Here is a 21,806-nt window from a genome sequence, read left to right on the forward strand (position 1 = left end):
TTCCCTAAGTTTAGGTTTTTTGATCAATCGATCTTCCAAACAAAGTATTCCTTATAAATTTTTACGTTAATTTAGTATCGGCTCAGCACCGATACGACCCTAGTATCGGACGAGTGACGATACTACCACTTGGCAGCGGGTATCGGCTCCGATCCGATATTATCGTACATCCTGAGTTTTATGAAAAAGCACACAAGCGCTCGTTCATGCCATCTAGCGGTTGGAAATTATCGATAATTTCTTGTATTTTTACACATCATTAGGATTTAGTGCAAGACGACCAAAACACGAACCACATCCGCAAAATCTCAGAGAAAAGCGGAAAAAAACAAAACTCGCGAGAAACAATTAGAGGCTTTCATGACGAGCATAGAACATAAAGGTGGAATACTTGATAAATGGCCACTGATTACCGCGAAACATACTAAACAATCAAGGAGGTACAATTGGAAGGTCGAAATAAACTATCCTTGACAGCAGGGCTCGAAATAACGAACCACTGCAGTGTGTAAACGCGTAACATTTCCAGCACTGCGCTTGGAACTAAGCATATGTTTTGGAAAGCAGGAATAGAGGCAGCGCTTTTTTTAAACGTATATTTTTCAGGTTACGATTGATTCGAAAAAGTGTTTTTTTAATATCTTTGTTTTTATTTTTCAGGTTCACCCCCTTATAAGCACAAGACAATAGCCATGCGCAAAAAGTAAAGTTGTTTTGTGTTAATTCGAAATTATAAAAAAGTCTAGTAAATCGTTACGTTGTATGTATTGTTAACTACACGGTCTCGGTATAAATCAGCGGTAAAAGTTATGCAATAGAAGAAAAATCGTTCCCTAACAATAAAATTATGCAAAAATGCAACAAAAAAATAGGAAAAAACAAATGAAAACGCCACAAATAGGTTGTTTGTCATCGAATAATTAAAGCATTTGTACAGCACGAAAGGCGTTCAAATTCAGCGAAAAGAATAAAATAAACTTTTAAGTAAAACGACCTTCAATAATAAAAACACATTCAGCCAAGTCACACTTGAAACAAACGAAATAAAACTACAAAATATGTTGTATTTAAAACTATGCTTCTCCATTAATTTTGATAAAAAAACACTAACTGCAATATCGTCAACCATGTCAATTCTCAAGTCGCGACATAATATGACGTCATCATACTTCCAGTGACGTAATAATGGCGGCATTGTTTGCAACAATGGAACTGTGTTTGCACCTATATAGTTGTCCAAGGCACGCTGTTTTGTGTACTAACTATAACGAACATAAAATCAAAGTTGTCACACGAGTGTGTCGAATTGCCGCCATTTTTGATCCATTTGATGAATTGTGGCTGACAAAGAAATGAATAAAAATTATTTTCTGCACAAAATATATTCTTTATCTCGTAATTTTCTTTTTAGCATAAGGTAGTTTTAAATTGCGTGTTTTACAAAGGAGTGCAAAGTTCATCGAATTGCGGGTTCATTGCACAATTTGCCTTCTATATGACCCTTGACCTTGGACGGATGTACAACTTGTGTTATGGAACAATCGCTTATATGACGTCACGCGTATGTAACAATGGAATGCGTTAGACACTCGAAATAGGGTTCTAACACGGTTTGGAAGGTGATTTCCCTAAATATATGCAGATTTGAAAGAAATGCTGCAGTTTTGAGCTTTTGTTGTTTGTTTTTGATGCATAGAAATATCTGTGCGGGAACCTCAGGGTTTTTTTCTGGATAAATTCGTTAATTCTCAGTCAACAACATCGTGAAGCGAGCAGGTTTCGGAAACTAAACTACAAAAACTAATAAGGTTAGTAATCTGCAGGAAACGAAAAGAAAATAAGCACTGAGCCTTTGTACAAGTCGAAATTTCATCACACAGAGCTGATTTTCGACGATTTCGTGAATTTCGCGTCGCCTGCTGACGTCACAATGGCGCCATTCTTCGCCGGCTTGCCGTCGAGCAGCAAAGTCCTCGAGTCTGACGACATAATGGTGATTGTCGACGCGTCAGGGTCTTCTGCAGCGGGCGGCGGTCCGAGGTGCTCAATGACGACACCTGGCTGCGAGTGGTCGCTCAGCTCGAGTGCCGCATGGTGGCGCCCGTTAGGCACGGAGTTGTTCGTGTTGTAGCTGACGCTTGCTGTGTGCGATGCTGGTTCCATTGGAAGGTCGTGGTGGGTTATCGTGATCGACGGCTCGTCAAGGTCCGCGTCGACTGGCCCTGTGACGTTACAGTGTAAGTGATTGTGACGTGCGTTTTGAATAGGAACAACTGGAATGGTTGGTGACAAAAAAGAAGAAATCTCTCTTCAAAAATTGTAAGACATAATAAGAATATCAAATCCCATACAGGAGTAGATAGCATTTTGAACTTTTCCAATAAGTGTTAATTCATTTTCAACATCTGTTCAAAATGCCACCTACTTCTGTATGGGCTTTGATATTCTTATTATGTCTTACTCCCACCTCCAACCATTATGTTCCAAAAAAATATTTTTAATCTAACGAACTTGGAAACACCTGCTTAAGCATCAACAGAGTCCCTATATATCAGAGTTTGCGATTTTTTTTCGCGGTGACCAAAATATTTTAATTACACTTTTTGTGAGCGTTACGTAAACCAAACGTACGACATAAGTTCGAATTGATTGAACATGAGCAATTGCATCGCAAGGGACCTTTCCAACTAACCGATATGATGTACGACTGATCTATTGTTGAGAAAACAAACCTTAAGCCGTCAGTCTTATATCTGCAAATTTAATTAATATAAGCCATGTATTTGTATTTCACTAAAGTTTTCTAAAATTTTGGGGAAATCTTCCTCAGGGCCAACTTCAATAAATCTAAGCAAACTTTTTAAAACCTTGTTTAGTTGTTTGATTGAAAAAACTTTTATGAATGAAAATGTGTTCCCTTGCAATGGGTTTATAGTTATTTATACCAAAAAGCAGAGGCTAATATTTATGTTTTTTTAATTTTTTTTAACATATGAGCAGCTTAAATAAGATTTTAAGGAAAAACGTGAAACGTCTTAAAGCTTTGTACGAAATTGCAAAACCAGTAAGGACAAAGTTATACTTTGTAACCCACAAGTTAAACAGCCGCCCATGAGTTACAAAACACCAACTAAATGTCAAGAATAGACTAAACAAATTTAATTTTTTTAAACTTTCAAAAAAGCATATAATTCAGAAGTGATTGAAGGTTAGTAGCTATAGTAAGATCTTGCTAGCGTAAAAAAAATTATCCCATGTTTGAGTTTATCTACAAAGTCAAGTCCAGCTCATGCAGTCAGAATTTAACGTTGTTGCGCAGTGTTGAAGGTAATTACACCTTTGGTCAATCAACAAGCTAATCGCACTTCAGTTTCACAAACTGTCTATTTGAGGCGACAGCAAAATTGCTGCTTTCAATCGGACTTGCTTGTAATTTTACAAGAGATTCAAACATACATCGTTAACCAAGTATTTAAAACCTAGTTGGGGCTTGTTTATGCAATATTAGACATAATATTCTAACAGAAGTAAAATAACTTTGACATAACATCTGATACAAACTGATTTTCGGGTTACGGTAATCAAATCTTAATGGTGAAAATAACAAATGACATTTGCCGAAACGTTTGAACAATAAAGCATGTCGCTGTCTATTTGGGCCGTTATTTTCACCATTAAACTTATGAGCAGATCCGTATATAGTGTTCCAAGGGTAACCAAATTATTCTCCATTAACCCTGATTTGAGATGGTTTTGTAAACTTGTTTGTGGGCTATTCGATATAATGTTCTTACAGGATTGGAATATAGTCACCTTACTAAAGCAAGTGGCGCTCTTGACAAATTGTCTTAATATAATTTGTCCCTCCCTGCCTTTCACAATCAGATTCTTTACTCGCATTGATGCTTTTGTGATAAGCAATCCGTAAAAAAGTGATTGACAGCGTAAGGTGGCTAATATTTTAACGCAAAAATTGAGATTTTCGTAACCATGTCCATGCTTTATGCTTTTTTTTCTTGCATTTCTACAAAACAATCTCAAGGACGTAGTAAGAATATCAAAGCCCATTATGGAGTAGGTAGCATTTTTTGAATATCACTTTAGTCATTTTCAACTTATAACAAAACGCTTCCTACTCCTGTATGGGTTTTGACATTTTAACTGCGTCTAACTACAACCTCCAGCCATTATGCTCAAAAATATTTACAGGACCAGCACTCAACAGTAGGACGGACAATGACTGGGGTTGAAAAGTCGCCATCTGTAGGTGGACAGGTGCTTTTGCGTTAGTCATTGGTAAACAATGAAGTACGTCTCTTAATTTATGCTGCTTTACATTATAGCTGAGTGTTGGCAGAGCTGCGGATCTTAACTCCAGCCAAAAAAGTGAACCAGAATCTGGCTCTGGAGTCCCAAATCCGGCCAAACATTTTGTTGAGACCCCAGAGCGCAAAAGCACCTGCGAAATGGAAAACTATCACAGCAATGACGTCATTTGCTATCAGATCGATCGTAAATTTACACAAAATATCGAGTTTCAAGTATGAGGATAAAATACAAATGTTATTATCCTTTGTAACAACCGAACTTTGGTGTATTTCAGTTATTCCCGTGTTATAACCACTTTCACTTTTTCAGCGCGCTCAACTGAAAGACGGTTTCAGTTATACAAACACTGCAATGAATAATAACGCCCCTCGCTGCTTCAAAATAAACTGTCATCGATTATTATGAAAACACATCATTACAATTATTTGCACAATTATGTTGTTCTGTTGCAAAGGTGTTACAAAGCAACGAAACAGTCTCAAAAAATAGAATAAACAAAAAATCCAATTTTTTTTGCGAAAAGTGTAACTACAACTGAATTAGAACTTAAAATAAAATAGCCACCGCCTCCTAAACCCCCTAGTAATTAAGAATTGACCTAAAACCTGATTTATTGTACAGCTTGGACTACGATTTTACCTGCTGAGGGTTGTGTGGTGACGTTGTAGTCTAATATTTGCACAACAATGTTGTTTAGAAGGACAGAAACGGTCTCTCAAAAAAAAAAAAAAATAAATAACCGACTGTGCAACTAAAAATAATTAATTAGTATTTAAATAAAAGTAGTTTAAATTTTCTACCTTTTGTAAGGCCAGTTGACACTACGAGTTTACCTGCTGAAGGTTGAGTAGCGAGGTTGTAGTTTGGTTGCCTGGGGTACTGGGGTTGTCTGGGGTACTGAGCCCCACTTGTATCGTAGTTTTCTGTGTCGGTGACCAACTGCCGTGAAGTACCCGGCTGCCCTGAGCGATCCTGACAAAAATATGACCAATAATAGTTGGTGACAAAGAAAAACAAGTCTGTTACGGCTTTTTAGTTATCTAATTTAGCCCATACAAACCGCCATTCAAACCAAATTATATATTATATAAGTGTGTTAATACATAAGTAACAAAGACATTCACACAAATATATTTAGATGGAAAGTTTTTTTTTTCATTATACTGATTATTTGATTTGGAGAATTACTGATCCCTTTCTCACTGAGTTAGTACAATTTTAAGGACAGAAAACCCACATGATTACTATATTTTTGTGTTAAGTTTTGTTCGCATCAAAGGTTCTATAAATGTGAACAAGATAGTTAGATTTATAGTTTGGATAAACAATAAGCCGTCCATAAACGGGTGCCGGTGTGCAATTTCTAAAGTTGAACGGTATTTGAGAAATTTTAAGAATCTGATTTTTGCTCGATTGGTAAGATTCTTAATACAACTATTTGTGTACGATTAGAGACCATTATATCAAATGACATTTTCCTACATGTTCTAAGTTGATTGTGTTGTTCAATTTGATTTATAGTAAGTGACAAAAAATACTCCACAAAAATTCCAGTTGGGTGCCGAAAATCTATCCATCATTTTTGAGGGATACCGTAAGCCATGAAAGGTTAAAAATTACTACACTAAGCCAATAATAGGAGTAAAACGCATTATCTGAACGTCCCAAGAACACAACTGAAATTATCGACGTTATAAAGGTTAGAGATTGTAGCGAGAGTATTTATTTTACAGCATAAATTATACTTTGAAGGCACAAATGGAGTTTTAATGAAGGAGAGTTTTGCCTTATATTTGACCCCAAAGAGGCTGTTGCGGCAACTCCAAATAAATATTCAACAAACGCATCGGCTGTATTTTGTTGTTTGGATTTGCAATCTAAACCTTAATGAGTTGAGAAAATCAAAAAATCAACTCAGTTTTGCATTTTTTACAGTTTTTTATACTACAAATTATGGTTTTATGTAAGCATGAAAGCTGAAAAAAAAAAATGTTTTTTTATTATTTTCAGGTCTAATTTTAATCGTACGCTAAATGACGTAAATTTTACAAAGCAGAAAATGTTGTCTCGATCTTGTGTGAAATGTAAAACACATGTAACCTCACACCAACCTGTGATGCAGCCCCGTAAGCGCCGTTTCTTTGCTGCAGTTGAGTGTTTGAATCCACCGCCACGTAATCCTCAGAAACGAAACCTCTTCGATCGAGCAAGGATGGAGGGAGGGGAGCGCACAGGATGTAACAGCAGTTACTCACCGGACCTCCCTGGTCGAACGGGTTCTTGATCTCAGGACCTCGTTTCTTGGACCAAGTTCCTTTAATCTGAGAATAGGACAAGACATTTAGACGTAGAAGGAATATGAAGCCCATAAAGAAGTAGGTAACAAATTGTATGCTTAGGCTAATTCTTTTTTTTTCATTTGAAAACAGTGTTTTTAGGGGTTAACTAAAACTTCCAACCATTAAGCTCCGAAACTTCAAAGGACCCCTCTTTTCGTAATTTATATTATCGTTTTTTGTTTATTTTTGTCAGGGTTTACCTCACTGTCCGAAGCGGCAATGTTTTTGATGTAATTGGGTCACGCTTCTTGAACAAAAATCAAACGCAAAACGCCGTTTTGCGCTTCTTGTTTGATCGACCGTAAACGCAGGATAATTTTTCGCCTTTCGTTATTCGTTCAGGTCAGCTAATTACCAAGTATGTGTTCAACAATTGACAACGCTAAGTTAAGCCTTCTTCCTTTCTCGCTAAAAATATCGAGTTAGGCGCAGCTAATGTTCCTAGCTGTTTGCTGTCCGCGTTAGTATCTAACGTTGTGTATCAACGGCATTTTTTAACTGAAGCAGATTCTCTTAAAACGTGATCTAACTGTGACTGTCAGTCGAGTTTCAAAGTCGCAATTTTGTAATGATAGTTACCGCAAAATTATTCTCTATAAGCATATCCTAAGACCACGTGTTTAGAATGCGATTGACGCAACTTATTGTCCCTTGAAAACAGTTTGTATTTTAGCGGACTTTGCACTTTGCTCGGCGCAGATGTAGCGCTAATCGAACAACACCCGGGAAAACGATCTTCGTTTAGTATTGCAGGTGGCGAAAGACGTGCTTGTAATTTAGGGTGGTCCCGTACATGGATGGATCTGCCAAAATCAATCACACATATTTCACGGTCTTGGTTTAGTTTCTCGCCTAAAGTTAACGATTGCACACTAAGCGGTTTCGCAGCTGGCGTCGGGCAGAATTGTCGACCACGCACCTGTTCGCGATGCGTCTCAAGGTTCGCATTCGCTGGACGTTAATTGGCTGTTTCTAATTAGTTTTTCCCTATTTGTGAGGTAATTACGATCACTATTTGATTACGTCATTACAATAACTCCATTATGACGTCATACCGTCACGGACGTCAGACTGATTTGAAAATTCGGGACCCCCTTTTGGATTTCTTGATACGCCCCTGCTAATAAGTATAAAAACAAGTTGAACGAGCAGTTTTCAAAATTTAATTTATCGTATCTGATGTCAAGTGGTAATATCGGAATTGGTTTATACTTAATTCTATAACATCAAAATATGGGTCCTATTAGGATTTCTAATTAAATGTGTATTAGTTTTTATTCTAAAACTGGGTGCAAACTACTATCGTACATTTTTTTTAAATAAAAAACGACGAAAAAAGCCACTTAGCCACTTACAAAATAACGTTATTTACCCTTTTTTTAATATTTACACTTAACGCTATGTGTATTCCAGATCCTGTTCATAACATTCAAAACCTATTCGATGATAAAAGTCACTTACATCTTCGTTTGTTGTTAAGCTTTGCACGACGAGGTAGGAATGGAAGCCTGACAACCCGATGACCGACCACACACTGAAGAAGCAGATCAGAAGCTCCAACACAGTGAGTAAAACGCTAAGGAAGCATAACAGGGAATAATCACAGGAAAAATTCGAAGGTTTTTTCGCATTGTCCGGTAATCGTTTTTTTTTCTCGTCTCGTGGTTTAGAACGTGGTTCATTGTATTTTTCTTTTATTGTTTGTTTGGTGTATATGTATGTTCGCCTATAGTTGTAATAATATCGCCCTGAAAAAGATTGCCTGAAAAGCTGACCGACACACACGTTGGTACTTTGGAAGAACAATTTTACAATTGAAACAATGCCTGGCAGCAACAGTATATTCATTAAGGTATTTTGTTTTTTTTGGTATAAACTCCCGCAAACGTTAAAGTGTTGTTTTTTCCTTCAAATAAACTTAATCTACCAAAACTATTTCATATGAAAGGTTTATCAACCAGTTTTAAAATTATATTGTGTCTGTAGTGGTTTTCCACAAAAAAATTTTGGGCGATCTCTTAATAAAATGAACATTTCATCTTTAATATCTCCCGCAGATGTTAAAGAGGAAATATTTTTTTACTTTAAGTGACATAACTATTTTAACTTTTTTATAAAATGTTTGATCAAGCATTCGGAAAATTGTATTGTCTCTGTAGTGATCAATAAACATTAGAAGTACAAGAATGAGAAAAAAAATATTTATTGCAAAGTAACGCATGAAAATAACTGTTCGAGGATCGGATTAAAAGTGTTGTCTCACAGTGGATTGTAAAACATCGTTTCTTGGCCTAATACTTGCGATTTAATGAGTATTTATGTTGGTTTAGGATTTTATTGGATCAGTGCACTGTTACGTTATTTGCCACAAACTCTTAAAAATAGCAGGAAACGTGGAGCCGACAGCAGCACTGAAGCCTATTCACAACTAACTGCGTTGTTAGACATGATTTTGAATACACAATTCACTGACAGGAATAATAATTTTAAAACTAACCTATGTCCACAATTTTCATAACATGAAACTAACATAAAATTACAGACGCTGTTCTTAATAATATTAAAATTGAAAAATATGTTTGTTCTCAATTAAATATTTATCATAATTTTAAAAACAAAAGCTTTAATTAAAATTAGCTGATTATTAATTTTAAAAGGATATCTTCCTGGGCTGATCTTTAATGCATTCAGGAATCCATCTTCTTTCGCGGATACTGAACAAAAATCACAATAGAGAATATATAAGAGGAACTTCCGGTTCAACATTGTTACTGAATTCGCAGTAACTATACAATTCTGGCAAGCATCCGATCGCACATGATAGTTAAATAGAAAAAACGACTAAGCATGTAGTTGTACATTTTAGGTAGATGGATTATGCATGAATCTTAGCTTAATAATGAATTTCAAACCAAAAAAGTTTAGTAAATCGACACCATCTTAATAAAAAAAGTTTTAACTTGTACCATCTTTAGTTTGTCATCAGAGATTAGGTTATACAAATGTGCTAAATCATTTTGGTACACTATGTACCAATCAGTAATGTAGCTTTCTGAAAGGTTAGAAAACTTAGAAAGATCCTTATTAAGGATTGCAATCCAACTCTATAAGTGAGCTTTGAATATGTTTCAGTCACAATAACTGAAAATTATACAAGTTCGTATAGAAACGTCTTAGTTAAGATGATGTCGATTTACTTAACTTTTTTGGCCTTGACATTTATTATCATACTACATTACAGATCCGTGTTTAATGTACCCAGAGTATATTGGTATTCACTACTGTAAAACATTCACATTGTCATTAAATGATAATTATACAAGCTTGTATTGAAACGTCTTAATAAAGATGATGTTGATTTATCGAGCTATACTTTTTAAGTTATATAAATTTTATACATTTGTAATACAAAAAGCAAATCTTATACACATAACACAACCCATATTTACAATTTATATAAAATTAGATAACAATCTTATTTCCTTACAGTATTACAAAACCCATTATAAACGGTTAAAAATTTTGCTTATCTATTGGTAGTTATTTTTTCAAACTTTTACAAAACTATATAAAAAGTTTGATAAAAAAATGCAAAGTCAAAAAGGCCTAGTAGATTAAAATCATCTTTATTAAGGCGTTTATATACAAACTTGTATAGACTTCAGTTAATGTGCTTTGCAATTTATTAACAAGCTACATTACCGTGCAAAGTGTCAATATAAAAAGTTGTTTACTTACACAAAACAATGTGAACAATTGAGAATGAGAATATGAACAGACAGAGCACGGATAGAGTGCTTACGAACAAGTAGAAGTATCTGTAGTTGCGTCTCCCCACACAATTCCCAACCCACGGACAGTGGTGGTCAAAGTGGTCTGAAATCAAAACAAAAGAAAATTGCTTTTCAAGGAAACAAGCGAAAATGTTTTCATAATATTTATGAAGGTTTATTGACAGATTTTCTGTTTTTTTCGGCAGATTTTTGTTTCAAGTAATTTTCCAGCGGGGAAAAATACTTTATACTGCAATCAGTAACAGAAAGGAACAAAACTAAACTAAACTCAAATATTATGAAAACATTGATAAATTTTGATACAACGCCTGGCAGCAATAGTTTCAAAATATGGGCATTTTTATATATTAATTTAAACCAGTGGCAATAATTTTGCCAGAATATCTCAAATATATCATACCGATATCAAATCAAAATTTTTACAATGTTTTTAGGTGTTTGCTTTGTTATATGTTCGCAATGCATTTTAAAAATGGCAACAATAAAATAAAAATGGTTCTGAATTCACTTAAAACTTAGTTTAAGCACAAAACTAATTGGTACCCAAGTGTTTCTTAAAACTTTTACATTACTGGGTATAAATAGTGTCACAACAAACGGAAGACTTCCACCTGATTGTCGTTAAATCAATATAAGTAAAGAAAATAATGTAATAATTGAGGGTAACACTTTTAAAACAAAGATGCCCAAAACACCCCAAGTTCAGTAGACAATGTTAACCCTACAACTTGTTCTGGCAACTTACCGACACAGTTATCGCACAAACTACAGTGTGATGCGCGCGGGGGTCGGAATATCTTGCACGTGAAGCAGTACTTAAGCTTGTAAGGAACCCCGTTGATGAGAATATCAAGGGTTCGGGGAGGGGGCCTGTACCCACTGTTGGAAGCTGCCGGGTCCTCCTTTAATTGCTGCTCAGCTGCGATCAACAGTAGGGATGATGTTAATTAGAATTTGCACTCGCTAGTCGGGTGAGTGGTTGTTTAATATCCTTTTTTTCACAAGCGAACAAAATAATTTGACTTCAGTCAACCATGTAGTACTAAACATAAAGTATAGTGTAATAAACTTAACTTACATTGGCAATACGTTATTCTTGAAAGAAAGGTTTGTACAGCGAAAAAAAATTTCTTATTCTAAACAACTGGTTTAAAGGTTTACGTGACATTTACGCCTTAGGTAAATTTTCCAGCTTTGTTAACAATATATTCCCTGAAACCAAGAAACTCCATTCTATTTTGGGAAACATTTGGTTGTTTACACAGAAAAGTATATTGATGTATTGTTTTCTGACCAATTGATTTTTGACGATTCATTCTCTTTTACAATATGTTGGCATAGTATTGTGTATTAAAAGAACTCAAAAAATCATTCTATTGACAAGACAGAAATAAAGGAATTCGATTTGAGCATTAAATATCTGCTTTCGTGATTTTAGAGTAGATGCTCACATTACGATGAAAATGTTGATTTTAGTTGCAATTCAACATTTTTTTTCTAATTGCTAAGAAAAAAACATTCTTTTAAATGCTGTGTTGTGATTTTGTGGGCTTGGTAAAAAAATTAAAGATTCCTGAAGTACTGTTTTCAAAATGCAGAAACCATTTTAGGGGCGGGATAAAGAATAATGGCATACAACACAAAAAAAGTATATTCATCAACAATAGTAAGTTAACAACTGAAAGTAACTAAACTTTTTAATGCTAAAACAAGTTTTAGCATCAAGTAGTAATGAAGTCATTTGGTATCGGAACGGATCAGGATACTTCTGTTTAAAATATTGAGTATTTTTATTTCTGAAGGCACCAGGTGTGCTATATAATGGCTTCTGTTACCATTTGGCGACTCCATAAGGGCTTGATCGTAGAACATACATTGTGTATATGAATGTTTTATTATTGTTATTTTAAAGCACAATGGCTGGAGGTTGTAGTTAGAATATCAAAGCCCATACAAAAGTAGGAAGCATTTTGAACGTTTGCGATAAATCTTAAGATAATAGCTGGAGGTTAAAGTAAGACTTAATTTTTCTTGAAAATTAATAAAGAGATATTTTAAAGTTCACAAAACGCTACCTACTTCTGCATGTGCTTTGTTATTCTTACTAAGTATTGTTATTAAACAAAAATTCCAAGTACCAACCATTCCCTAAATCCTAACCTTGAAGTTTTATGACATAAGTTTGTATGAGTACAGAATTCTTAGTTATACTCTAGAAGGGCTTGATCACAGAATACACATTGTGTATATGTATGTTTCAGCATTGTAACTGAAATAAAACTACTGAACATCCCTAATCCTAACCTTGCAGTTGCTTTTCGAGGTACGCTGCTTCTTCGGCCGATGCTCGGGGAATCACCCCGGGGTCACTCCAGGCCGTTCGTAGTAGGCAAGCCATCGCGAAGATGAAAAGCAACCCACAAGCGATCGGGATCATCCAACCAAGGTACAAGTCCGGCACCAGGGTCAGTCGACATCTGGTGAACAAATAAATATGCTGTTGGCACCTGGCATAGTCTACACTGAAAAGAGGTTCTTCCACTACTTTGTTTAATTATTTTATCAGACGTTTTGTTTACCTATTCAGAAAGAAAAAAAGAAACTAAAGTTGTTTATATTTGAGGTGGGGCAGTTTTTGACCTAATTCAATAGGGATGACCGATATCGGATTGAACCCAATAGTGGTAGAATCAGTACTCGTCCGTTACTAGGGTGGTATCGGTGCCGATACGACACTAAGTTAAATCGAGCATTACAACCATGTTTTGCAATCCAATGTAGTTTTTTTTTAAAGACAAGTTTCTGATTTAAAATAGAACATAAATAGTCTTTCAGTACTTTGACTTGTAAAAAACTATGTAGCAAAAGCACAACCCATGGTTAGAAGAGTTTGAGTACAAAGAATCAGACACATATACACATTTTTCACACAAACATTAAAACATAGATGTAACATGTGTTGTACTTTTCGTGGTTTGAGTCACAATTTTTTTTTTTAAAAACATTAATGCTTCTAAAGCCAAAAATTAATGTTTCTAATAATGACAAACTTTGAATAAAGTCCCTTTATTTATAGTACAGAATTACACAATACAGAGTGGGCCAAAAGTTGGCTTACAGTTACAGTTGTGGGCTTACAGTTTTGGGCCAAAAGTGGGCTTACAGTTAAAGTGGGCTTACAGTTTTTGGCCCATCCTGTATGTATGTTTTTGTACACAGAATATATGTTACAAAAAGTCTATACTGCATCAAATAATCAAAATAAATTCCATCTAAAAATTAGGCACAAATTATCAGTGTCCCTACATAGTTTTTAAACTATATTCATTCAAATGAATTTTTACACATAGAAAACCCCTAAAGTTGCACTTCCGTTGCTTTACCTTTCTCCCTTTAAACAATTGATCATAATGCTTCCAGTTTAAGCATAATTCTAAACCAACTTCCTTATAGAGTTTAACTGAAATAAGCTTTAGATCATGATTCACAAGTGATAGTTATGGATAATGGCAACTTCTTGTCACCATAATATACTGGTCAAATTGTTTTGTGGACAGACAATTTTGATCATTTTATTACCACACAATTGAAATTAAAAAGGGTTTGGATTTCCTAAAATTAATTAAAAAATTGTTCATTCGGCAAAATTAATTGACTTTCTCTTTAAATCCGCACACATCTTTCAAATCAAGCTGACAATAATTCTGTATCGAAACCTCTTTGTAAACTAAAAAAGAAAACCCTTCGTTGGACAGTTTACGTTTACTACAACGATTTTAAATATATTTAAATATAGTGTTTAATATAGTGCGATGACCTAATCATGTAATCTTCATCAGGGAAATGAACGCTTGCACATTTAGTTTTTTATCGGACGAACAATCTTACAATTGATACAATTGCCCAACAGTGTTCAATACCCATCATAGTTGGAACTTGGAAATATGATTACAATGCATTAGAAGTAGATAGTTCAACAAAATGGTATATATATATGTTTTTTTTGTTTTTTTTCAAAATGGTATATATGTTTTTAAGATGTGTTTTAGAAAAGACTAAATTGATCCAGAAATATAGAACCAAAGAACATAGTTACCATCCACTTTTATGAAAACAAATTAAAGACATTGAAAGACCTTAGAAAGAAAATGTATATGTTTAAAAGATAGAAAATTAGACCGCTTTACTAATTTTGAATATAATGCAAAAACCAAGCAGCATTATTGCTACAGTCAACATAATTACAAATAGTTAAAAATTTATTTCAGATAAACACTTTTAAAAAAAATTCAAGATGGACATAAATAAATTTAAAGACTTGGCAAAAAAATATGATTTCTCAAAAACTTTGCAAAACTCAAATTAATTTAAAGATTTTTAAAAGCTTAGCAGCCCTGGACAACAATGACAAGTGTATATTAAAAAACAACAAAACAAAGTCAGCTTCAAAATAGATATTAATTTCCCTCAAAATACCCAACTAAGGTTCAAATGTAGGGTGATGTTCACACTTCAATTCATCTTGAGCATAAGGAATGCACACACTCACACATGAATAATTCAATGCCCAAGACAAGCACAATGCATACTACCTTGCATAGTAGAGATGCTAGAACCAAAACAACATGCATTATGAAGCAAGCCCTTGCACCAATGGAACCTTGTTAATTCAAGTGCAAAGCAAACCATTAAAAAACAAGAAAATGTGTAATGCTGATCATCAAAAATAAACAAAAATTAATTAGAGAACAGCTCTAACATATATGAGCCACAAATTGGCTGCTATTTCCTACTTAAATATTGCCCCATGCAATGCAGCATCTGTTTTTATGTGTAGAGAACTCACCTTTATATTTAACCTGACACATCACACCAATAAGTTTATTAAACAATTTCTTGTTGTTAATAACAAAGATAATAGCATGAAAGGGTGCGCTTTACAACACTCAACAAAATACAAATCAGTTTTTTCCCATACCAAACTGTATAAATGACAGTAAATTGTGTAAAGTTAATTACATATTGAAAATGAATAAAGAGTTATTCGAAACGTTCAAAATGATACCTACTTCTGTATAGGCTTTGATATTCTTATTACCTTACTACAACCTCCAGTCATTATGCTACATAATTACATATTGATATTACAAACCAGCAGAAGTAAGTTGCCAAAACAGTCAATGAGCTCACATTACAACCACAACTAGTTTATCATATCCATGCAACATAAAAAAAACGTATGTCTAACAATAAAAAAAAAATAAGTAAAAGTATCATTGCGGCTAAAACTCACTCAAATCCAAAGAATAGCCCCACAGTGACGATTATAAGTATGATGGTGAAGTAAAGGATGCCGGTTTGACGAGCCATCATTAACCTTCCATCGCACAAAAACTTGTTTCGACCAGGAAATACCTGAAATTAAAGTTAAAACAAGGTTTACAATGTCAGCTATGACAGATGATACGTTAAGGTGAACATTAATTATCCAGTAGTGGATATTATAGAATAATAAATTCATCAGCTTGCAAAGAAAAAAATAAAAAGCTTTATTTTAAAACACATTTTTCAACATAAAATATATAACTTGACAAACAAGTGAAAATATTTGTTCATTTATAGATGTTATTGAAGTGTTAGTACATTGCATTAATTTATGCAAGTAACATAAAAAAGCAACTTTTTTTTAAACCACACAATCCTTCATTTTAGCAACTAAATACATTTTTAGGGAATGTGCATTGTATGAGATAAACAAACATGTGTGTACTTCGTTTTTCAATTTTAAAATTTTCTCCAACAAAATCCCAAGTTTATTATAAAGGGCTTTTTAACTGGAAAGTTAAACTGTATTGTAATTTTGTATCTTAAAACAAATTTTCAGTGTTATTTAGGAGTGGTATGCTCACAATTCATTACATAAACAAATTCCCACAAGGGCCATAGGATGGCATTCATTAGATTCACTGCTGTTACTAATTACAAGTGCATTAGAGCAGCCTTTAAAAGGGTAACGTTGTGATATACCACATGGCTCTAGCTCTTAACAAGTCATAGCTCTTAACAAGTTTGGTAGAAGTGTAATCATGACATGCAGAATACTTTAATATTTTTTGGATTTAAAAAAAGGAATTGTGGATATTTCTGTTTATCTGGTATTTTGGCCAAAATTTGTCACCAAATGCAGCAATTGCTCCTTAAAAAGTGTATTCATCAAAAAGTAGAAGGTGAACAACTCATAATTAAATTCTTGAAACTACAGAAAATTTTGACCCAATAACTTGAGGACAATTATCTTTTGAGAAAGGTATGATGTCATTGGTATCGGATTGAATTGCAATACGTTTTCAAAAAATATCAGGTATCGGTACGGGATTAAATGTCAAGTATCGGCCATCCCTAGTTGTCATCTACATAAAAACTCCATTCTAATTGCAATGTGTGTATACACCAAATTATAACAAGCTTACTGTTGAACTACATTCATAATCTACAAAATGATTATCAGGCCTGCTAGATTGGATTCAAGAAACCAAACAAATGCTATATTTCTACCATAGACACATTTTCACAAACACAATTTACAGCAAATAAAATGGTTTTAGGACAGACCAGTTGTGTATAGTCAACATCTGTGTGCAAAAGACGTTTTCTCCAACTTCCTATTTTGCTATTAATTATGTTTGGTCAGTTGCAGTTAATCAACTCTCACAATGTAGGCTAACAACATCATTTTGTTGACACTAGTATTGTCACGCCTTGTAGTCAATGAATAGTGGACAAACGCCTTTCAGTCAAACACTTGTACAAAATTAGTTTCATTAAACAAGAAATTTTTAATTTGATTTTGTTTTTAGTTCTGTTATGAACAAATTCAATTCGACTTGATTTCTTATGATGAAAATGTTATAAATATAAGTTTTAGAAGAGCTATCTTGTTACAATTATGGCAGCAAAGCTTGTGATTCAATATGTGTGGGTCAGTTTGAAATAAGGAAGGAATTTAGGCAACCCACAGATTTAAATGCAAGCATAGATAATGCAATATTTAAATAAGAAACTTGTTAAAAGTACCATAATGTTTGCTACGATTTCCGAACAATTGATTAGAGTTTATCCACATGACCCCACATACAACTAGGTAACATTTTTGTATATACAACATGATGTTGAAAATGAATTATGAGATATTCAAAACGTTAAAAATGCTGCCTACTTCTGTATGGGTTTTGATATTTGTACTATGTCAAACTAACACCTCCAACCATTATACTATAAACTTCAAAAATAAACAACGGACCAGTTTCTTTTTCAAAAGCATTGAATTACATATTTCCAGGTTGCAGTTGAACTTAAAAGTAATGATTTTACAAACTAATTTAAAAACATTTATTCTAAACACATTGTAATCTCACATTTCAAAATATAAGAATAAGATGGATAACAATGTAATATGTTAATGAGAATGTTGTGACAAAAACATACTGTTTACTATGATGTCCAAGTAAAAAAGCGCCAAAAAAGACTATCATAAATGGAGTTGTTAAAAATTGAAGGATAAACAATGTCCTACATTACAAACTCAGCAAAGTTTCTAAGTTGTCCGAAAGTAAAACATTTTTACAAACTGGCTCCCAAAGAGCTTGTCTACCTCCCATTTACGAAGCCTTCTGATTGGCTGTTGGTGAATCGGGGAAGTAGAAGATGTTGAAATACGAGCAGCAGATTCAACATCTGGAAGTGAAATAATTTATGTTATAACTTGAATTTAAATAAATGTTTAAAAGGAGTTAAGTTGCAGTGGCAAGCTAAGACTTGATGAGGCATAATTAGCAAGTTTGACATTAATTATTTATACGTTAATCCATTAAAAATGTACGTAGCAGCAAAGCAATAAAACTTTACACCATTATGAACCATAAACTGCCAGTTGAAAACACATTAGCAGCTATAATTTGGGCATAAGGAAGAGTCCCAATTAAGCTTTGCAAATGCTAATTGCAACTTGAAGTAATAAAAGTTGAGCCACAAACAAAATCTAAAGATGTACTAGCACCACTTTCTTCAATTAAAATTTGAATAATGTATAAAACTAAAATAAGTGTTTTCATTACTTTTAGTGAAGGGTGATATATACAGGGTTTATTTTGGAACCATTCATTGCCAAATCTAAACAGTAAAATAGCAAAAAAAAATTGGCTGCCAGAAAAGGTGATTGGTTTAAAACAGCGTGGTCCAGCTTTTTTGGCCGCGAACTGATAGTCAGCTTTGCTTCAATCTAGCAATATCACTTCAATTTTTGTTTTTTTAATTTTTTGGTGTTGAAATTATTTCATAACTACCGTAACTGAACAAAGAAGGTATACATTCCATAAAGTTAGTATATACGCCATAGACTATGTATAATTTGCCAGCAATAAGCCTAAAAATCGCAATTTCAAAACATTGGCCCGCAAGATAAAAGAAACCTTGTTTTTGGCCCGCGATGAAAAGAAGTTTGACCACCCTGGTTTAAAACAAGAAAACTGCTACTTTAAACTATTTAGGTTTGCCCAGGATTTACTTAAACATCTATTGACTTGGCAGACATAATATCAATAACTTGGTTAATATTTTTGTTTATTTGAGAATCTTACTTTTGGAAATGTATCACACTATGGTCACTTCTGGAGAAAAATTTGGTATTAAGTAAAAAGCTAATTACAGAAAGTAAACTTTAAAGTGTCAATTGGAGCATTAAATTAAGTTATATATAAATAGAAAGATTGAGCCTCTAATGTTTATATTGTAGTGGGCCCCAGATTACCTTGTTTAGCTGCTGCAGCTGCCGCTTCGTTTCGTTCTGATGCAGAGGCAGGTGATGCTGTCATCTTGCTGTTACCGTGGTTACCAGATGATGAAGAATCTAAGTGTAATTATATTGAGGAAAAAATATTGCATTTTTGTTTTTTGGTCCCAAGTAAAAAAATATTGCATTTTGTTACGTCCCCAAGTTAAAATTATTGGAATTTTTTTTTTTTTTTTTTGTATTTTTTTGATTATTGTAGAATAAACCTACAATACTGAATAAGTACACTGCAACTAATATTGCAACAGGCAAAAGTTTCAAACATGCTATAATACAGTGCTTCTTGAACTTTTTTAGTTTTATTCACCCCTAGCATCTATCTCCAAATTTCATTCACCCTTGACTCACGATATGATAGACTATCTCGTCCATATATAACAGCTTAAAATGACTTAGGTTGTTCCGATGTTTGTTATGATCAACTCAAGCTAAGTTTTACCATTGCAAATCTACAATATCTCAAGTCCAGAACAATAAAGCTACAAAAGCACAAAACGCAGTCACCAATTTTTGTACTTAAACACTCAGTGCAAACAACTTCACTATTACAATAAGCAAAAAAACACAAGTCGATTTACTGAAGAAACACATAGTCGATTTACTGCAGAGCTATCATCCATTTCTTTTGGTTCACCCTTATTCACCCCTTTTGGTTGGTTCACCACTGCAAAAATTTTCTTCTCCCTGGGGTGAATCATTCACCACTTTAAGAAACACTGTTCTAGCATGTGTTTATTTAGTGACCTTGTATCGCTGGGTTTTCGTAAACTATCACACAGGCCAAATTTCTAGTTTTGGGTCATAAAAACACTGGTCACCCTACGGTCACACAACCTGGGAAATACTATTTGGCTTAAATTAGCTTATTTGTGTTAAAACTAACAAAATGAATTAGAACTTGGATTTAACATTGCAAATAGGCAGAATATAACTTATGCTGTTCATTCCTTAATTGTTTGCAGGCAAAGTTTTTTAACTTGCATTAATAAAGTTGTTATAGTATGCCAAACTTTAACCGTCAGGGACACAGAAAAAAATTGAGATGGCCCAGTGCAGCAAGAGTAAAACTTACACTCCACTTGTGTAAGAAATGAAATATCTATTTTTGACTTTTTGAGGTTTTGGTCTGTTGAAATAATTGCAATGTACACATGCCTTTCTTTCCACAGTAAGACAATTTTTTTTAACATATTTAATTTTTGTTACATGTAATAAATTTGCATTTATTTGTAATGGGTAAAACATGACAACTTTTGCGAAAACTTTCATCAATCACATTTTAAAAGTCAATTATGTTTGATAAAGACTTTTTCGAAAAAGTATTTGCATTTCACAAACAACAAAAATATACTTTTTAAAGTAACACAAGAATCATGCATTTCTTTGTGAAGGATAACTGCTAGCATGCTACACGAGAAATTGCCACAGAACAAGTGAAAAGGCACCTATTTGTTGGGCACATGTGGTTCGGTTGATGTCGTGAATTAGTTTCGAGCAATCGTCTACATCAAAATCCACTCTTTCGGCCCTGCATGCAAAGTTACGCTCCTTTTCAACTTCAAATTGTAAATCGAGTGTTTTATTTCAACACATTAAACTGTTGACAATTTAAGGTTGTAGGAAAATTCAGAAATAGTAGCAGAGTATAATTGTTTAAACATTTTGAAACAAATCTTGATCAATTTTTAACAAAGATGCAATTGTTTAGATTTTTAGTGAAAATCTAATTTATGTCTTAAATAGAGATTAAGGTTGCGACACAAATATTTAAACAAATTTAAAGACATTCATAGACCTTATAGCTTCTCAAAGACATGTTTTTTGAAAATATTCAAAAACAAAAACAAAACAGTATAATGCCTCAGTAAACATACTTAAAAATAGTTAATTAATTGATTTTTATTGGCACTTTTTAAACACATGACTTAAGCTAAAAATAAAATATATTCAAAGACATTGGGAAAAACAGAGTTTTATAAAAGTTTTTAAAACGTAACTCAATTCGAAGACATTTAAAGAATATTAAAGATTTGAAGACTGGATGGCAACCCTGCAGAACTTTGAATTTTGTGTTTTAAAATCACCACATAGAAATCACCTCGTTTGTACAGAAAACTACATGCTTTTTAAGTGAAGTTTGCAATTTAAGAGTTCAAAAATACAAATCAATATAATTGTGGAATATATTTCAATTAAAAAATTAGTGGTATATTACTGCAGAAACCATAAATTGTCATTGAAAAACATTTACCCTGGTGTGGGTCTTTTTATAGCTGGTATTAATGCTTTCGATGAGGAATGATCTTTCATGGAGGAATCTAAATATCCCCTGCAACTATTCTTGCTCAGTGTGCACACAATATCCCATTCAAAGTGATATTTTAAAGCAAATCTAGAATCTGTAAACAAAAGTTGAAAACAGCAACCATCATTAGTTTAAATTTCGGTGCACAACGTTGAAACAATTATTCAATAAAAGCACAATATTCGGGTTGG

General features: G+C 33.6%; 1 protein-coding gene across 1 annotated transcript; it reads right to left on the minus strand.

Moving 5' to 3' along the window:
* Positions 1–209: 209 nt before the first annotated feature.
* LOC146138907 (palmitoyltransferase ZDHHC18-B-like) lies at positions 210–21,705 on the minus strand. Its single transcript, XM_083394876.1, has 13 exons — positions 21,562–21,705; positions 20,756–20,838; positions 19,269–19,367; positions 18,114–18,196; positions 15,756–15,877; positions 12,767–12,939; positions 11,208–11,381; positions 10,407–10,544; positions 9,331–9,382; positions 8,130–8,232; positions 6,441–6,650; positions 5,163–5,301; positions 210–2,222 (listed from the first exon to the last, which is right to left on the minus strand). Exons 1-13 carry the CDS (start codon positions 21,618–21,620, stop codon positions 1,873–1,875), a joined length of 1,785 nt encoding a protein of 594 aa, XP_083251002.1. The 5' UTR covers positions 21,621–21,705; the 3' UTR covers positions 210–1,872.
* Positions 21,706–21,806: the final 101 nt, after the last annotated feature.

This window comes from Ascidiella aspersa, chromosome 7 (assembly GCF_963924565.1).
Source record: "Ascidiella aspersa chromosome 7, kaAscAspe10.2, whole genome shotgun sequence".
NCBI classification, from domain to species: domain Eukaryota; kingdom Metazoa; phylum Chordata; class Ascidiacea; order Phlebobranchia; family Ascidiidae; genus Ascidiella; species Ascidiella aspersa.